Raw genomic sequence first — 19,036 nt, 5'->3', positions numbered from 1 at the left:
AACACAGAAACCTCAGGTGAGATCCCGCTCCCTGGCATCAGGTCTGCCCTCGATAAGCACCCGCTTGATTAGCAGGTCCTCTTCTCGCCACGGAGCTGTCCATGGAGCTGTCCACGGAGCTGTCCACGGAGGCCAGGGGGCAGGGGAAGGAGTGCAGCAGCTGCTGAGGCCGGGCAGGGGTGCTGGGCACCAAGAGGATCAGAGCGAGTACCTGGTCCCACTGCTGAGGAGGGACATGGTGCAGAGACAGAGTGGGGGGTCCACGGACCTGCACCGTGGCAGCACATGGGCAAGCCACATACAGCACAGCCCACCGGACATGGCCCACAGGACAGGCCCACAGCACATGACCCATTGGATAGAGTCCACAGGGAACAGCCCACAGGACATGGCCCACAGGACACGGCCCACTGGAAACAGTCCATGATCCACAGGACAGAGCCCACTGGACACAGCCATGACTCAGAGGACACAGCCCACTGGGCTCTATCACCACCCACAATGGTGCCTCTGCCGCTGTCTGGTCACTTCAGCATGAGGACCCGGGAAAGCGCCTTCGGCAGGAGAAACCGGGCTCCAACCCCAACTCATCTCCTCAGACAGGACGTCCTGGCGACACTGGCACAGCTTGTCCCCTCGGGTCCTCCTCTGTGAGCAGGGGAAGACATTCAGCCATGGCAGTCCTGAGCCCTGAGTGAGCTCCTGGGAGCCCGGCCACAGACAAGCCCGCCCCGAAACACCCTGCCAGCTGTTCTAACCATACGGCTCCCACACTAAGGAGACTTCATTCGGGTTATCCTCCGACAGTTAAGAGCCGGACACAACACCAAAAGGATGACACGGTGCTGGACCCAAAACACATAAAACCAGGGAAGAAGTTTCCTGGGACCGACCGTATCCACAGAGCCTACCCCAAATAGCGCCATCCTACTGACCGCGTGCGGAACGGGACGCACTGGACAGCATTCACATGCACTAGTAGCGCCTCCCCGAGATGCTGTCTCCTTCCCTGTGAGGAAATAACGCTCCTGGCACCTGCCTGACCTGGCCTGACCAAGGTCACAGGGCTCATCGGTGAAAGCCATGGCTACCCTGGGGCCTGAGGCCAGCTGTCCCTGCTGAGGGACCCACAGGGGCACACAGACGGGACACTCGCCGGGACCTCTGCCCATGCACAGCACAGCTTCACCAGCCCCAGGAGTCCCCCACCCCCCGGTTTTCTGGACTCTGGAGTTTCAACCCAGGAACACCGAATGAATGGGCCACTGGCCGGGTTTAGACCTGCAATGCCTCCTACACAAGCCGGTCTCTCTTCTCTCCTTTCTACGGTCCGGGAGGCTGGACGTCCAGCATGGGCTGGGTCTGAAAGTTTATGATATAGCACAATAAAATTCCCAAATTTTCTCCCACAACTTTCCACAGCCGCGTGCCGGCAAGTTTTGAGCTGGAGCGCGATTTCCCATGTGCCTGAACGTTGTTTGGGCCCCAATGTCTGTCTCCCGCAGACGGGGCTTTGATAAACATCCTACAGTCTACAACGCCTCAGCATCCTTACTGGCTGCCTCGGGATAGCCACCAGCAAGCGCAATTTGCTTTGGGACTCATGGGGAGAACTCCCTGAAACCCGTCTCCTGGAACGCATGCTGTAGCCTCCGGGACCTCACACACCTGTGACAGAGGGGACAGAGGTCCACAAGGCGAGGAGCGGACCAGAATGGAATTGCCCTGGCAAGCCTGAAGAGGGATCCGGGGTGCCGGAAGAGGGAAGACCGTGTCCCCAGGAGCGGGAAAGGGAGAAGAGGGACGTGCCTCGGGGCTCCTGTGGATGCATCCCTGCATCAGAGGTTGGGGCAGAGGTCAAGTGCCTCCAGGATGCTAAATCCCTGACGAGAGAGACAGCAGGGACCTCCCGAGCGGCTGGGACGCACACGGACAGCACCTGCAGCTCCGGTGTCTTCCCTAAATGCACGTGTGAGGACCGAGATGTTGGCCCGCCGTGGCTCCGGGTCCCCCTGCTCCTTCCTGGCTTTGCCTCTCCCTGCAGCAAGTGTGGGCTGACTGAGTCTGCCCAGATGGCCCGAGAAGCCCCGGTGTGGGGTGGAAATGGTCTCCTGCTCAGAAGGGTACCTGGGCCCCTGCACAAGAGGCCGACTCCCCTTTCTGACTGCCGGTTAAAAAGGTGGGGAAAACAGTGTGCACGAGAAACGTAATGTGCTGGGGGAGACCTACAAAAATGCAAAATATCAGAGCAGGACAAGGAGGAGCAAAGCGTGGGGGGCGGGGTCAGGTGCCAAGGGAGGTCCTCCACGAGGACCTCCAGCGCAGCTCAGGCCAGCGCTGTAGCAGGGGTCGTGGGAGTAAGACTGGGCATCAGGGAGCCTGCAGGTTAGACCCAGCAACCCCCACGATGCCTCCCGGAACAGCCGACCTCAAGCCCCACCTTTCCCAGCACTTACCACACCCCCGAACCCCATAAATGACAGAGCCAAACAACACAGAGGGACAGATCTGCAACGAGGGCTGGTGGGAAGTGTGAGACTGAGTGTGGGGTCATGTGCGGGACAGCAAGGACTGCGCTCCAGGAACGACAGACGCGGGGCTCCAGGCACTCGGTCGGTTGAGCACTCGACCCTTGGTTTCGTGAGACTGAGTCCCACCACGGGTTCTGCACTCAACGTGGAGCCTGCCTGAGGTTCTCCCCTTCCCTCTGCCCCTCCCGCCCTCTCTAAAAAAGAGAAAGAAAAGGCAGATTTGTGTCAAATGCAACTGGTGGGGGAGTCTTGGTTGGAGCCACAGTGAGAGCCTCCAGAGGTTTGCTTGTTTGGGCTGGAATCCTGTCTTGCCCTCTAGGAACCAAATGAACAAGATCACATCTTGGGGTGAAGATCCAGTCGTGTCACTACTGATCCCCCAGTGTTTCCATCTGTCATCTTCTGAGGACCCGCCACACTGTTTTCTCAAGTGGCCGCACCTGCCTGCGTTCCCACCAACAGTGCAGGGGGCTCCCCTTTCTCCGCATCCTCGCCGGCACCTGCCATTTCTTGCCTCTGACACTCGCCTTCTGACAGGTGGGAGGTCCCAGCTCCTCGTGGTCGGGATTTGCACTTCCCTGACGATGAGTCATGTCGCACATCTTCTCCTGTCTCGTCCCCCGCTCTGGGTGGCTTCTTAGGGAAAACGTGTATTCCGGTCATTGGCCCATTTTTTAATGAAATTATTTGGTTTTTTTGGTGTTAAGCTGTTCTTCGTATGTTTTGGACATGAACCTCTTATTAGACGCAGCAAAACACTCATGTGAAAACCCAGATACAGCCCTATGTTTCTTGCAGCACCCTGTACATCAGCTGAGATACAGAGCGCCCCCGACGGATAAGCAGATAGAGAGGCGCGCACGCGTGCACACACACACACACACACACACACAGAGCGAGACGTCACTCGGTGACAGAAGAATGAAGTCCTGTCACTTGTGGCGACACGGACAGACCTCGAGGGTATTACGCTGAGCGAAATGACTCAGACAAAGAAAGACAAACACCACAGGACCTCATTTACACGAGGAATCTAAAAAACAAAACAAACACATAAACGAAAAGCAGAAGCAGACCCGTAAGTACAGAGAAGACCCGGATGGGCGCCCAAAGGGAGGGGGCAGAGGGGCCGGGCAAACGGGCGCAGGGGAGGGGGAGTCCGAGGCTTCCAGCGATGGAGCGAACAAGTCCCAGGATAAAGGCCACAAAACAGGGAATGCAGTCAGTGGTGAGGTGACAGTGACCACAGTCATCACGGCAAGCACGGCGCACGTAACGCAGAGACCCGCTATGTCACTCTACACCTGAAACCAATACGACACGGCACGTCGATGACTCTATTTCCATAAGAAAGAGAATTTAAATTGTTTAAATAAATAAAGTCATCCCCAGCTGCTCTACTGGCTGGACACCCGTGTTGGTCTAGAACGCTGATGCCTGCCACCCACTGCCCCCGGTCGGGGGCTTGCACATGCACCTCCAATCCTGCCCCCATCCTCTGTCACCCTGCACGTGGGTGGACATGGACATGTGGACGGGACACGGACTGGGCACCCACTATGTCCGCTCCCAAGCCTGTTCTGGCCAGAGGCACTGGTGGCCGTCACCTCACAGCTGAAGATAGCACACAAGCCGACACCACGTGAGCCTAAGACGCCAGAGATCTGCTGTGGCTCGGAAGGCAGGTCCGTGTCTTGGGACGGCGCGGCCCCAGAGACCTGCTCCTCCCCACCCCGCAGGACGGCTGCAGGACGGGGCAAACCCAGAGCACAGCTGCGGACAGCCATTCCATTAAGGTTTCACAACACTCTGGGGCGGCCACACAGGGAATTTTAGCTGTTTCGCTGTGGGCACACAGTCTGCCAAAGTAGAACAGGGGAACCCCAGCCCCGAGACCAACGGACATGGCCGTCCGTTTCAGATGCAAGCAAACGTAAAAGCAAGTATGGCTTAGGATCCCACAAGTCCATATTTCGATTTAACAACCACCTATAAATCCTGAACTTTCTATTAATTTTATCTTTTTAAGAATTCTTTGTCCGAGAGACAGGGGGAGCACAAGCAGGGGGAGCAGCAGGCAGATGGAGAAGCAGGCTCCCTGCTGAGCAAAGAGCCCGATGCGGGGCTCGATCCCAGGACCCCGGGATCATGACCTGAGCTGAAGGCAGACACTTAAGGACTGGGCAAGACAGCCCAAATCTCAAACTATTTAAAAAGACAAGCTGACTGAGAAGCAGGTGGACAGCATGTGACACGTGACTGTCACCATCCTAGGGAGAATGACACAGGGTCACGGCAGCACGGGGCCACACTGAGTCCAGCCCGGGGCAGCCTCAGCGCCGTCCTCCCACGGCCGCATGGCATCCCACTGGACTGGGACCCTCCCATCCCCACTTTGCCAAGACAGAGCAGAGGATCAGGCTGGACATGGTGGGGCACGCAGCTAGTGTGCCCGGCAGGGCTGGGGCTCGCGTCCCATAGCACCATAATGGATGAACTCCTCCCCATTCCCTGGTACCCCAAAACGCCGCAGGAACGGTCCATCACAGGCTCACGGGGAGGCGGCGAACGTGGGCTGGGGTCCACGCTCTCTGATGGGCAAGTCAGGGGTAAAGGGAGTTCTTGGGCACTGACGCGACAACGAAGCAGCCTGAGGACCCACAGTCAACACCTTATCAGTGCGCTCGAGTCTTGCTGTCGTGGGTCCTGAGATTCTCACCGTCACTGTGCATGCTGGCCGGGCATCTCCCTGAGCTTAGAGCACTAGACTCACCCATGCGTACGTGGTGCCATTCCCAAATGAACCCACCAGCAAGAAGCACAGCCGTGCAAAGCTGTGTGTCCCTGCACATGCCTCGGGAAGGACAGTGGTTCACGGGGAGTGGGTCTGCCTCAGCTGCGCACGTGCCCGGCGGGTCCCACGTGTGTCCGTGAGAGATCACGGATGCACAGGGACAGCGGATTGGGGGTGACCCACACGTTTTAGCAAGGTCGCAGATGTGCACACACAAAACCCCCACATAAGGAGGCTGGACGGCTCCTGAATCGATAGGAACCTGTCAATCATTCATCTCGGGTTCACGCAAGAAACCTTGGGAAAACCTCCCCATTCTAACGCCCCCCCCCCGCCCTCCGCCGGAGCACACGAATCTGCCACTGTAATGTTTCGTAAAGAATCACAACCACAGTCCAGTCTGGTAGTATTTTTAAGCGTGTGACCCGTCTCTGTATGCGGAGGACGCCTGACGCTCTTGGAGGGCGCTAACCCTTGGGGCCCTTCCTCCTCGCTTGACGAAGGTCAAGACACCTTCTCTTCCAGCGCTCCCACCCCCGGTGGGGAGGCAGAAATGAAGCAAACGCCTCTGTCCAGAAAACACTGTGTCAACCCCGTGTCCTGTGCTGATGGACTCAGCAGGTTTTCAGCCAAACACATCACCCTGTGGACTGGTCTCTCCAGATGTCCACCGTCCATCCAGAACGCCACAGGGAAGACACTCGGGCAAGCCTGGGCCATCAGCTCATGGAAAACCCGGGAACCGCTGGCAGGCTGGTCATAAGCCCTGAGCTCCGTGCTCCCACTTTACCGGCATCCGGACCTAGCTCCAAGGTCCGGATGTCCCCGGCTCCCCGACGCCCACCGTGTCCCTGCCTGGACTGTTGCGGCATGAGCCCCACACACCACATGGCCCCTCTGTAAACACGTCAGCAGGCCTCCTTGGAAGAGAAACCACGTTCTAAAATGACACCAACACAATACCAGTACCATAAACGGGGGGGATTCCTTAATACCCCCATATCGCGACTCCATGGTCAAATTTCCCTGTTTACAAGTTTGAGTTTGTTTTTGTCTTTTTTTTTTTTTACAGTCAGATTGTTGGGATTAAGTTCCAGGTAGAGTCTGACAGTGTTTATCTGACATCTCTTCCGTTCCAAAGCCACAGAGATCCTTCCTCCTCCCGCAGCGTACCTGGAGATGACCGACACGCTCTCCGCCCCGTGCCCTCGGAACTCGCTGACCCCTTGGAACGCGTCCACGGGGCCCAGGCCCCATGCCTCCTGGAAGCCGTGGATGGGTCTGCACTCAGGGTGGTTCTGGTCTGATTTCTGGCCTCCCATGAGGGCTACACACACAGCCAACTTCCCCAAAGGAGGCATGTGACTCGACCAGCTTCCTTCTGCGACCCAGGAGGTTACAGAGGGTCACGGTCGTTCGGTTACTTACAGTCTGCAGTTTGGCACATTTTAACTCTTTCCCTTTCTTGGCATTTGCCGGCCAGAACTCCTCCTTACTCGGAACTTTCCCTCTTCGTCTATTTTTAACCCTGAGGACAGGTTGTGTAAGAGAAGGAGGTCAAAAGCTTGTTTCTCTTTATTTACTGATTTTTCAGGATGAGTCGTTCCCTAACCCTAACCCTCAAAGGCAATGAATGAAGTTTCGGATCTGGATTGAGTTTTTATGTTTTTATTTATTTTTTTGTCGTTATTAAGTAGGTGCTTCATTTAAAGTCTGGTGCAGAGATCAGAAAGCGATGTCTGAGCCCCAAATCACAAAGCGGACAGTCCTCACAACGGGACTCGGGCCCGTATCTGCACTGGTTCTCAACCATCTACCATCCAAGACCCCACTCAGTTCCGAGGACGGGCACCGTGCTTGCCACCCCGCGGGACACACTGGCGCAGGGCCAGCATGGGGACGGTGCCCGGTCACCACCGCCAGCTAGAGAAACCTCTCCCCAAAGTGGAAGGAGCCCAGGCAGCCCCCACGGGACTTTCCTTATTCTCTCTGTACGGGGGGCCCTCCAGATAGGGACACGGTTTCTGCCAAGGACAAAACTCCCTTTTCTTTTACAACATTGTTGCCTTTAAAAAAAAAAAAAATCTTTTCGGGGCGCCTGGGTGGCTCAGTGGGTTGGGCCGCTGCCTTCGGCTCGGGTCATGATCTCAGGGTCCTGGGATCGAGTCCCGAATCAGGCTCTCTGCTCAGCAGGGAGCCTGCTTCCCTATCTCTCTCTCTCTCTCTGGCTGCCTCTCCGTCTACTTGTGATTTCTCTCTGTCAAATTAATAAATAAAAGCTTTAAAAAAAAAAAAATCTTTTATTTATTTATTTATTTATCTGAGATCGAGAGAGAGAGAGTACAAACACGGCAGAGGGGTAGAGGGAAAGGGGGAAGCAGGCCCCCAATGAGCAAGGAGCCCGATGCGGGACTCGATCCCAGGCCCCTGAGATCACGACCTGAGCTGAAGGCAGAGGCTGCACCGACCAAGCCCTACCAGGTGCCCTTGCAGAATTGTTTCCTGATGCTTGAGGGGAAATAACCGTGGCTAACAAGGCTGCTCTAAGTGTCCCCAGGGAGAGGAGGAGGACCTGAGCTCAGTGACGAGGCTGGAGTGGGCCTGGCTTCTGATGGTCAGGACCCACTGCCCCACTGCCTGGCTGGCTTCTGCCTACGTGCAGGGTGCGCCTCGAACGGATGGGGAGACCTCCAAAAGTTCAGAGGCACTTGGGGACACCCGAGGAAAAACCAGCCCGAGGCCCCTGGCTCTCTAGAGAGACTCTCCAAGTGAGGCCAGAACATCCCAGATTCCATACCAGCCGGCCCGACACCCACAGGTGCCGATAAGAAAACAGGAGGTGGGGACTCCGGGCCACGGAGAACCTGGGGAGGAATCGGATTTCAGAACCCTGGACCCCCCAAACTGGCAGCCAGGGTCCCCTTTCTGCACAGACTTTGATTTCTTCAGGGACCCAGGGAGGGGGGCAGGATGCCGTCGTGTGTATTTTCTTTTAAAAATGATCCCTCTTGCAGGTGAAAATGCACCCAGGCCACAGACGCCCCATCACAACAGTGTCCCTCCCAACCTTGACCCTCCTGACCCTCCTGACCCAAACTCCGTCCCAGCTCACGGTGTTGAAAAAAATTAGCGCTCACCCTCGCCTTCCACAGGGAGCTGTGATTCCCCCCAATTCCCACATACCTGCCACCATCAAGCGTCATCCCCACATTCACAACCCATGACTGCTATAGAGTCCACACCATCGGGAAAAAAAAAAAATTGACCCACGACCAGAAACTTCTTCTCCATGGCAGATTCCAGCCTTGGGACCTGGGGACATTCATTCACTGGAAAAAGCTGTCTATCATCCATGAGTGCCGGCTGGGGGGCGCCCCAGCCACCGAGTGCCCCAGTCAACCCTGAGCAGCAGCCCCAAGCCCACCATGCAGTCAGAGACCCAGGGACTGGCAGCTCTGAGCCCGAGTGCACCACGCCGCTGGCCGCAGACGTGCCATGGGACACCTGGATCTCACGGTGCACAGAACAGCTGCGGGCCAGCCTCTCCCGGTGTGACCAGCTGCGGCCAGCACGGGTGCTAACCATTAGCCAGACCCCAAGCTCCCGGTGGACATAAGCTGACACCAGGCCACTGTGTCCCCTGCCCTGCCTCCCTCTACCTGTGGCCAGGCCCACCGCAACATCTAGCTGGGCCCTGCTTCCAATCCAGGCATGCTGGGTTGAAGCTCAACACAGTCGGGTTTTTTGTTGTTGTTTTTTTTTCTTAATTCACGGAGGACTGTGCCTTTCTCAGAGTGTCTGTGAACCAAAGCTCCTGTTTGCCCCCTGGGGCTCCCACATGGGAGCCGCACACCAGGCGACCTTTTCCAGAAACGCAGGCAATCTCTCCCTGCCAAGGTTGAAAAGGCCAAGGCCCGGATGTTATTTTAGGTGCAGGAGGGAACGGTGAAATCAAAGCGAGTGGGACCAAGTCTGGCCTGTGATTAGAATGGGGAGGGGCGGTGCCCCGGATTTCCGGAGAAAACTACCTACGCACCAGGTTTTGGAGCCAGCCCCAGGAGCGGTCCTGCCAGTAGCTGCAGACAGAGGCCTGGGGCAGAGGTCAGCGAAAGAGGGTCCCCCTGACACACACAGCCGGTCAGTGGCATGGGCTTCAAAGGCTTTCCCCGGAAAGCTCCGGGGGCCCTGGGCTCCCAACCCTGCCCGATCCCCAAGCACCCTCTCCTTCGACTTCCACAAACAGCCTGCCCTATTCCTCTGCAAGTCTGCAATGTCTGTCCTGCCTGTGAGGTCTGTGGCAGGGCCCAGAGGGTTACAGCCAGCCCCAGAGAGCTACCCTGAGTGCACTTGAGCCCCCAGGAGGGCCCCACCCAGGTCTGTGGCTGAACCCGTCCCAGAAGTGCCGGGGGTGGAGGTCATGCTAAGTGACCTCAAAGAGGTGGAGGGAGGGACCCCACACACTGCTCCCCTGGGCAGCCACTCAGACAGACCCAAAGGCTGCAGGGTCACATGTCCTTGGGAAGCATTTCACCAGCCCCTTCGGGCTCTGGGCCAGAAAGACCTCTCCAGACGCTGCCTCCTGTCCCTAAGCCAGTCCCCCGTGCATCTGCATCCTCTGGTCTGCTCACGAGGACACGCGTGCAGCCTGACCTCCCTGCATCCCTATTCCCAACTCAGCCACATCCCAGGTTCCTGGCAGACAAGAAGTGGGGGGGACACGGGTCCTCACACCCACCCTACAAGAGCCCCCTCCCCATCTGTGCTCCCCTCCACCGTGAACCCCTGCCTTGTCTCGGAAGCCCACTGGGATCTGTGCATGAAAGTGGCCCCTGGGCTGCCCCCATCCATACTTTCTCTGCTCCCTTCAAGAGCAGGTTGCCAAAAGGGGTAAAATACACAGTTAAAGGAAAGGGAGTCTGAGCAGAGTTTGGGATCCTGGCTTCCAGTGCTGTCACCCGGGGCCCCACACACATTAATTCAGACCCCAACCTTCACGAAGGACCCTGAGGGCCGAGGGAAGCACAGCAGCGACCAGCACTGCCCCAGCACGGGAGCCCAGCCTGAATCCAAATTGGGGCCATGGGAAACCTGGGGAACACTGGGTACGTTCAGTGTTTCTTGAACACTCCCCACTCTGCCTCAAGTACTAACACCAGGACCCTCCACCTCCATGCTTGCTGAGAAGACAGAGCCAGGTACAGGCACTGAGGCACCACTAGGGTCAGGCGGCCCGAGGCTCTGATGTGCAATGGCTGGCACTCCAGCAGCCACAGAGAGAGGATGAGGACACAAGGGCTGGCTTCAACCTTGCCGGATCCCTGGTGTGCTCACCGAGCCTCGGCTTCCCTTACACCATCCACTCGACATGTCCCTTTAAAACGGGCTCCTCTGATGCCCCACTGCCCCACTGCAGAACCAGACGTGACTCTTAGATCACTCAAGTGTCAAGGTGAACGTCTGAAAAAGCAGCATTGAGTGTTTTTATTTCTGGGTCTCACTTGCCTTTTACCAAAACCAGAGGTGATAAACTTGAGCAAACCGAAGGCTCGACTACCATCTGGCAGGACTCCAGAGACTTTCCCAGCTTCCTGAAGATCAGAGGATTACAGAACAAGGATGTTTGCATGTCTCTGTTGCCTGAAGCAAGGGAATGTCCTTGGGACAAGGTGAAGGATGCTCACGTGAGATGCACAGACCCTGGCGGGCCAGCCGTGGGTGCAGACACAGCTGTGGGTGCACATGCTCCCAGGGTCTGTGACTTCCAGAAACAGAAGCTATCACTCGGCTAAGACCCTGATGTGCTGGGGCAGATCTGCGTCTGTGTTCTGACGTGTCCCGCAGCATGGGAACAGTCCGTGGCAGGAATAATCTGCACGCAACCAAAGACCTGCACTTAACGAGGACAAGAAATTCGCACGGTGGCTGTCGTGGCCTGGACTAGAGCCGGCGCCAGAGGCCGAGCTCTCCAGGCACTCCAGTGAACCTTCTGGGCAAAGCTGCCCTCCCAATATTTGACAGGTGGGTAGCCTGAACTTTGCCGTCACTACCTAATTCTGCAGGTAAAAGAGCACCATTAATGGGGGTGCCTTTCCATCTATCTCAAGCTTCCAAGTGTCCAATTCGGCGGGCAGTCTTTCCGAGATAACCAATCGCTTTGGGGAGATCCCCGCATGGCCCCCAGTAAGGAATATGACAAGGACACCGTTTGCTCAGCGGCACCTGTCAACAGTCACACTGTCCCCGCATGAACCTCACCACTTGGGACCGCTTCCCCCAACCGCGTATTTACACAAATCATGCTGAACAAGGTCCCAACACACCCACGCGCCCCCGCAGGTGCATCGAACAAGGACCCAGGCTGCAAACTCCAGCCTCCGTCTCTGTAACCTGACACCTCATGTCACCTGCAACAGAAACCACCCATTGTCCGTGCCTCCCTTGAACAAAGAGCACAGCCGCAGAGCTACCCAACTGCCTACTCAAATTTCAAGAGCGACTCTATACCTTGTCTCCTCCAGCGGGAGGACCCATAACAGCCAAGCAAAAACAATCCAGGTGTGCGCACTGGCAGCCAGGTGAGGGCTCGCACCTGTGCTCCCAGCGGGCTCTGGCACCGCCCGGAGCGCCCGCACCCCCAGCCACCACCAGGCGGGGACACGGCCTCTCGCAAGGACGGAGGCTGCTCGGAGGAGTGAACTTCTCCAACGCAGGGCCGCCGCACTGGCTGCTCGGGCCGTCCCTCGGCCAACGCTGCTGGGTGCTGTCCGGGAACACTGGCCCCTGGGGCGTCCACACCTGCTGGACTGAAGGGTGTCCCAGGGAAAGCCACATGTGCACCCGGGGGACCTGCAGGTCTGCTCCTGCACCGGTGTGACCCCGCCCTCCTGGACAGACACAGTCCTTGCAGGACAAGACTGAGGCAGCAACGGCGCTCTGCCTGGAGCGTCAGTCATTGCCGTGAGGCACGCCCGGCCCTCCATGAGGCGGGCCAGCCCCTGCCAGCTGGGGCACCCTCCCTGTGTCCCAGGGGGCTCCGGAAGAACAGGTCCTCTACGCATCTGTCCCGGCTCCTTCACCCTCACGGAGCAGATGGTACGTCTGGGAACCGACCAAACCGGTTCTCCCCTACCAGACAGCCAGAGAACAATGGTCAAACCAAACAGACCAGCAGAGGCCGCGGGCACCGGGAGACCGGCACTGCCCCCCTCGCGTTTGCCCAACCAGGGAGAAGGCTGGCCCGCACCCGGTGCCTTTCCCACGAGCCACAGCCAGTGCCCAGACTTCCCACGCGCTACTCCATCTGTCCCACACGGCGCCCGCCGGGGACGTGGCCATATCCCCACACACAGCGGAGGGAAGTGAGGCGCAGACACAAGAGGGCCCCATGTGAGGTCACGCGGGTCTGCAGGTATCGTGACCTGGCTGGAGCCCGGCCTGGCGCTGGCCCCGTGCTCATGATCGCTACTGAGCTCTGCACCTGGGTGTGCACACGAGCACATGTGGCTGACACGCATGCCCACGGGCATCTGCAGAAACGATGAGCACAGAGGCACAGCTCGGCCCCCGTCACAAGGGATCTGCCACCTGGGGACACCCCAGAGCCTCCCGGTCATGAGCCAGCAGACCCTGCCCCACACGGGCCATCTCGGCGGGAAGCTAACACACAACAAAGCCATGGTAGTGCTTCTCTACCCTCAACGCCATACCAACGAGCAGAGCCAGAGAAAGCCAAAGGTCCTGACGAGGCTGCCCTCCGAGCGGCACATGACTTCCCCCTCAGACACCTGGTGGGTGCAGGTGGGGCGTCTGCAGGGCAGCGGCGGCTCAGGACGAGCCCCCAGCTGCAGCCTACACCCTGCGTGACTCCCCCCGATGCACCCATTCTCTGCTGGTCCCTGCTTCCCTCGAGGACAAAGTGCACACCCAGTATCCTGGTTTCCCGTCTATGCCGGCCCCCGGGGGAAACTCAGCGCACATGCACGTCTCATCAGCTAAGCTAACATTTGCAAAGGGAGGTTTGCCTCCAGGACCCGCTGCCTGCGGTTTTGGTCTGAGGATGGACCCGGCCTCACCCACCAGGTACTTAAGCCCCTGCAATAAGCAGAAGGTGGCTAGGCACCAGAGAAGTTCAAGAACAATGGCCATCAAGGAGACGGCCACGTGTTCTGAGCACGATGACCCCCACGGAGCTGTCTGCCCTCCTGTCTCGCCAGCGTCCCACATGGTCCCAGAAGCACTGCTGGCCAGTAGACAGCTGCCCTGGCAGAGGTCAGGTCATCACGTCAGCCCCCTGATGCGGCCAGGTCCAGCCAGCACAGTCCATCGGTGCCACGCCAGTCTGCTTCCCAGAACAGAGCCAGCAGCTCACCGTGGGAAGGAGCCAAGATGAGGCTCTTCCAGAACCTCTTGGAAGGGCTGCTGGCACCGGGACACCTGCAGAGCTGGTGACTCCCCCTTGGGGACAGGCCCCAGAGATGGAGGAAGCAGACGGCGGCAAGGTCGGACGGGAGGAAAGTGCAGAAAGGGGCAGCTCATGGCTCGGAGCCGACAGCCTGAGGTGGACAGGAAGGAGGCCGCAGCTCCCACGCCTGAGGACTGATGAGTCACCACAAGCACCAGACACAGAGCATGGCGTGGGAGGACCATGAGCACACAGAGGACATGGGGCCCAGGGATGCATGGACTGGCCAAAGGGCACTTGCCATCCAAACCCGGTGGCCACCTTCCTGTCCACGAGCAAGGCCTGCTTGGGGACGGTGCTCGTGAGACCAACCTCCACACGGACACCCCACGACACGGTCACCACGGCCACACTCCACATGGCCCGAGCACCATGATACACATAGACATCCCACAACACGGCCACCACAGGACCATGACACACACAGACACCCCGCAACACGGCCAACACGGAACCACACTGCACACGGCCACCACGATACCATGACACACACAGATGCCCTGCCACATGGTCACCACGGCACCAAGACAGGCACAGATGCCTTGCAACACGGGCATCTTGTAGCCTTCATTCGACCCCTAAGACAATGGACTGAGACATCTTCTGTCCCAGAGGAAGAAACCCAGGCCAAGCACAGGGACGCCCAATGTGGGGGATGTGAAAGGCAGTCATGGCTCTGGTCACTAAGGAAGGCGTGCATGGGCGAGTACCAGAGGCCCGAGGTCCATGCACAGGCTCTGGGAGTGAAGCGGGTCCTGTGTGAGGTCCAGAGGGAACCTAACAGCCCCAAGAAGGGCCCCACATCAAAACAAAGACAGTCCCACGTGACAAGCCAGGACCCCCGGGATACAGCGAGGACTCACCTGTCCCAGGTACACCTGTGTGCAGCGGCGAGTCACCACCTACGATGAGAAGACACAGAGTAAGCAGACAGGCTCCCGGGAAAACGCCACCCGAGGTCCACTCAGGTGCGACCCCAGAGCCGTCCCTGTCTGTCCCCACTCACGGCCGCAGAGCTCCAGCATCAGACAGACAAGGCCTGCGGATACAAGAATCCAGATTTTTCTTCACTTTCATGCAATCCAGCTCCTTTCACAGAATCTCCTGCAAACCCTGGAGCCTCCCCCTGAGACGTGCCCTACACTCATGTAAGAATTTCCTCTTCGACTTCAAAGAACAGTGGCCTCCCAGGCTAGGAACTTGGGAGCTAGCTGGAGCCCTTCCCGGCCACGACAAGGAGATGGGGCCCCCCCCGGTGGTCTTCAGGCCACCCCCACCACCCACCCAGTGCCGGTACTCCTTACAGAGTGGACCACCTTTTCTAGAACTTTTTCCACAGTGGGACAGAAAGCAGATGAGTGGCTCCGGGGTTCGGCCTCCTCATCTGAGCGGGGGAGGTAGGAAGCACGTGGGTGCTCTGAACCGGCCACATGGGGCAGTCTCCCACACTCTGGGAGCACGGACCATCCCTGGACAGAAAGGGTGGGCTATCAGTGGGTGACTGACGGCACCACGCCGGCCTCGTGCGGTCCTGGGAAGCCAGGATCCCGGCAACTGCCAGCAGGGTCCCGCTGTTCTCCCAGGGACCCCGCACACCCATCCTCAAAGTACAAACATGCACGGGACGGGAGAGACCCCCCCAGGGGGCTAACTGTCCCTGTGGCCTGGAGTGGGTGGCAGCATGACCTTGGCTCTTCCCACCAAGCGAACTATCTATAACTGCTGCTTATCTTCCGAAACTCCTCAGGGAACATGACACATGGTCATTCGTTCGTCCGGGACACACATGGCTCGGGCGGAAGCTGACTCATATGCTCGCTGGGGCAGGGCCCTGTCCCCTGGCACCAGCACCCCCCCCCCCCGCCACGCACAGCCCAGCACTGCTGACCCAGTGGCCAGCATCCCTGCCCTGCCGACGCCCCCCAGGAAACAGGAACATGCCCTCACCATACACGTGTCCGCAGCTGCATACAAGTGTCTGTCCAAGCCTGATGTGCGGAGGAGGGAACGGGGGATATAGGAACTAATAAATATAAACCACGAAGACCAAAAAAGGGGGAAAAAAAGGGTCTCTGGAAATAGAGGAAGTTACAGACAGGCGCCTATGGGGTGGTGCCGGCTAGCCAGGCAGGCCCACAGAGCGCAGAGCACAGCGGTCACGTCTGCTCATAGGCAGTGTCCATACAGCACCCAGGGGGCCCCGGGCGCCACTCTACGGGACTCCCGGCGAGGCTGTGCGAGGAACCGGGGCTCCCATCTTTTAAAAATCATTATCTGTATCCCATGCTGGGGAACATTACTCAGCAATTACAAAACAAGAAAAGATCTTGAGGAACCACAAGTACGAATCACCAAGACAAAGACACCAGTGAGAGAGGCTAACGCTGTGCGATTCCCACTCAGTGACATTCTGGGGAAGACAGAACTGTGGGCACCGTAACGAGATGGGTGCTGGCCCGCGGGGGAGAGGGGGATACTCAGAGCACAGAAGTGTCCAGTGAGTACGGTCTGTGTGATGGTCTAACGGTGGACGCCTGGGGACCCATCTGTCCAAACCCACAGAACGGGCAGAGCAAGCCCTAATACAACCTGTGGACGTGACTTCCTAAAATGTCCCCGTGGTCACTCATCCATGATAACAAATGTACCCGTTACTGCAACAGGGTAACGGAGAAAATCAGGAGGGAAGTCAGGGGGGAAGTGAGAGTACCGTCCAGCTTCTCTATTAACCCAAAACTGTCCTTAAAAATAAAGTCTATTCTTGAGTTTTCCACTCGCTGCCTAGAAGCATGTGTTTGTCAGCAAAAGGGAAAGTCCTTCGCAGTCCCAAAACCCACCAGTCACACAGGGAGGCTGGGAGGTCTTTTATCCAGAGGGCAGGTGGGTCCTGTGCTTCCCACGTGCCCCCCAGCCCCTGGCCGGAGGGGGTTGGGGACACTGCCCGCCTGTCCCCAGGGCATCCCCCCGCAGAATGGGCGAAGGCTCCAAGCCCGGGCTCCTGAGTCCCAGACCCGCCCCTCCCTGCGGCCCCATCCGCGGCTGACAGAGGGGGTGACCCGGACACGCCGGCCAGGAGGAGGCGTTCGCCAAGGCCAACGGCATAACCCACCGTCTTCGCTGGAGAACAAGCCGGGGCCACAGGAGCAGAGTGGACCCCCCAGCGCAGCAGAACAAAGGAGAAGCAACGAGGCTCCACGCTTCCGCTCCAGAGAACGGATCACAGCCCTGCTGTCTGTGTTCACCCACCCCGTGACAAAACGCAAACCAAACCAAAAACATCCCAGGGCTACAATGAATTTGCAAATGAAATTACATCAGAAGCGCCAAGTCAGAGAAGAAGGTGTGGCTCAGGGGAGAGCCACCTGCAGGCCTAAGAGAAAACGAGTATTTACATCAAGAATGGCGGACACCTAGTGTTACAAAGACCAACCTCGAACGGACACAGTGGGCACGCGTCCCCTGGACGTGGCTCACGCCAGATTCCAGGACAGGAACTCTAGGAGAACACACTGGCCTGGCCTGCTACATTCCAAGGGACATTTCCTCCCTTGGATTAAGAGGACGGCAGCAGACTCCGGTCTGGCAGGGCTGTGGAGGGAGGGCACAGGGAGCACATGTGGTCCCCCTTGGACCTCCCCCTGCCCAGAACCTGGGATGTAAATGGCCATGCAGACCCCCCTTTGCATATCCTGGACACTCGGGCTTCCCTCCAGCTCTTCGATCTGACCAGAGAGGCACAGAGCATGGCTCCCGGGCTTTCCGCCAGCCACGCACCTGCCCCTCCGAGCCTTGGCTCGCCCACCTCACCGAGGGACGGAGACACCCGGTAAGCTTGTCACGGGCAGCTGCTTGGGGTTCAGGTCGGGTCAGTAAAGGTGGAGCCCGCTCACCTGCTTTCTGTCCCCATCTTACTGCAACCTCAGATCACATGCCCGGCGGGCCATCTGCTCTGCTCACTTCCCAAAAGGCAACAATGTGGTGCTGGACTGTTTCCAGGTGGGCCTGGCCTTCCCCATCACACAGGGGCTGATGCTTCTTGATGTTCAGGATCTGCAGGAGCCAGGCCTGTCTCACCAACGAAGCTAAAATCCCGGCAGCACCTGCCACATGCTTTGGGACCTTGGGAGGAGGGTCCCCAACGTGGCGCTGTTCCCAGGGACCGTCTGACAGCAGGATGCCCCCAGATCCCTGAGTGCAGCCCAGTGCGTTAGAGGGAGGACATGGCTGCACCCTGGAGTCTGGTCAGTACCTCCCTCACCAAGCTCCCTCCTGTTCTGGAAGGTGGGCTGAGAATGGTCGCAAGAGGATAGGGCCCGGCTGCCACCAACAGGGTGCACTCACGGGGATGCCCACAGTTCATCCAAGAGCACCTTCACGTCCCAAGCAGGCCATGTGCTATGTCTGTGGGTCTTGCTCGCTGGCCCTCACTGCCACTCAGCAAGCCAGAGAGCATCCCTTTGGTGTGTGCAGTGCTCAGTCCCATAGAGGCCGGGCCATGTAGGCAGATCCCACTGGGTCCAAACTCCAAGTTCCTCCCCTTATAGGAAGGGCTTCACTCTCTGACCAGGAGCACGGGGCAGGTGGGGGAGGGGCAGAGCCCGCCCGGGGCGGGGGAGGGGGACAGGACCAGGGCTACCGATAAAGGCCACAGTCCTGGAGAGATGGGGAGAGGTCTTCCCCGGGACCATTTTATGGCCTTGTTGTGGCTGTGTTAGGGGACAAGTCACCGTAACCAAGGACAACCATAAACAAACAGGTCTGCACTGGCCACAGCTGGTTCTGTGGCACCTGCCGCATGAGATATGGGAAACTCTCCCCAAGCCAGCAGGTGGGTAGGTAGGCAGGTAATCAGGACAGGGAGGGCCTCACACCCCAGGGGTGACTGTGCTCCAGGAACGGGAGTGTGGGTGTGAGTGCTGGTGTGCCTACGTGTGACGGTGTGTCTGAATGGAGAATGCACGTGTGTCACCGCACACTCACACACAACTCAGGCCCAGCCCTGCAGGTGCATCTCCCCATAGGCACCAGAGCGCTCTGGCCGACACCCCTGGGGACTGAGCCGGGCCGGCGGGAGTAAGACCGCCTCACAGGGTCTGACTCGGCCCCTCTGTTTACTTCTGGAAATTAAGATCTTGGGGCAGAAGTTACAGCTCACACCCCATGGCCTGGGTCGTTTCCCTGTACGTTCGCTCAACAAAACAAGGAACCCAGCACTCGCTGTTGCCGATTCTTACGAAACTGTCCTCCGAA

General features: G+C 58.4%; 1 protein-coding gene across 7 annotated transcripts in view; it reads right to left on the bottom strand.

Moving 5' to 3' along the window:
- The window catches only part of TNS3 (tensin 3), a 201,825-nt gene that overhangs the window by 115,770 nt on the left and 67,019 nt on the right, over positions 1-19,036 (bottom strand). For 3 of the 7 annotated variants that reach the window (XM_059170656.1, XM_059170650.1, XM_059170653.1), the window contains one exon: positions 14,650-14,688. The exons of 2 other annotated variants lie outside the window; for them this stretch is intronic. Coding sequence is in view for 3 of the 5 variants with exons in the window: in XM_059170650.1 (XP_059026633.1) it covers positions 14,650-14,688 (39 nt within the window). In the remaining 2 variants the exon portion in view is untranslated. Of the gene's footprint in view, positions 1-6,498; positions 6,749-14,649; positions 14,689-14,792; positions 14,810-19,036 lie in introns of those variants that run through there. 2 more of the 7 variants (XM_059170654.1, XM_059170651.1) reach the window with 2 other exon arrangements.

The sequence above is a fragment of the Mustela lutreola genome, chromosome 4 (assembly GCF_030435805.1).
Source record: "Mustela lutreola isolate mMusLut2 chromosome 4, mMusLut2.pri, whole genome shotgun sequence".
In the NCBI taxonomy this organism is placed as follows: domain Eukaryota; kingdom Metazoa; phylum Chordata; class Mammalia; order Carnivora; family Mustelidae; genus Mustela; species Mustela lutreola.
This window is presented reverse-complemented; position numbering and strand designations above follow the sequence as displayed.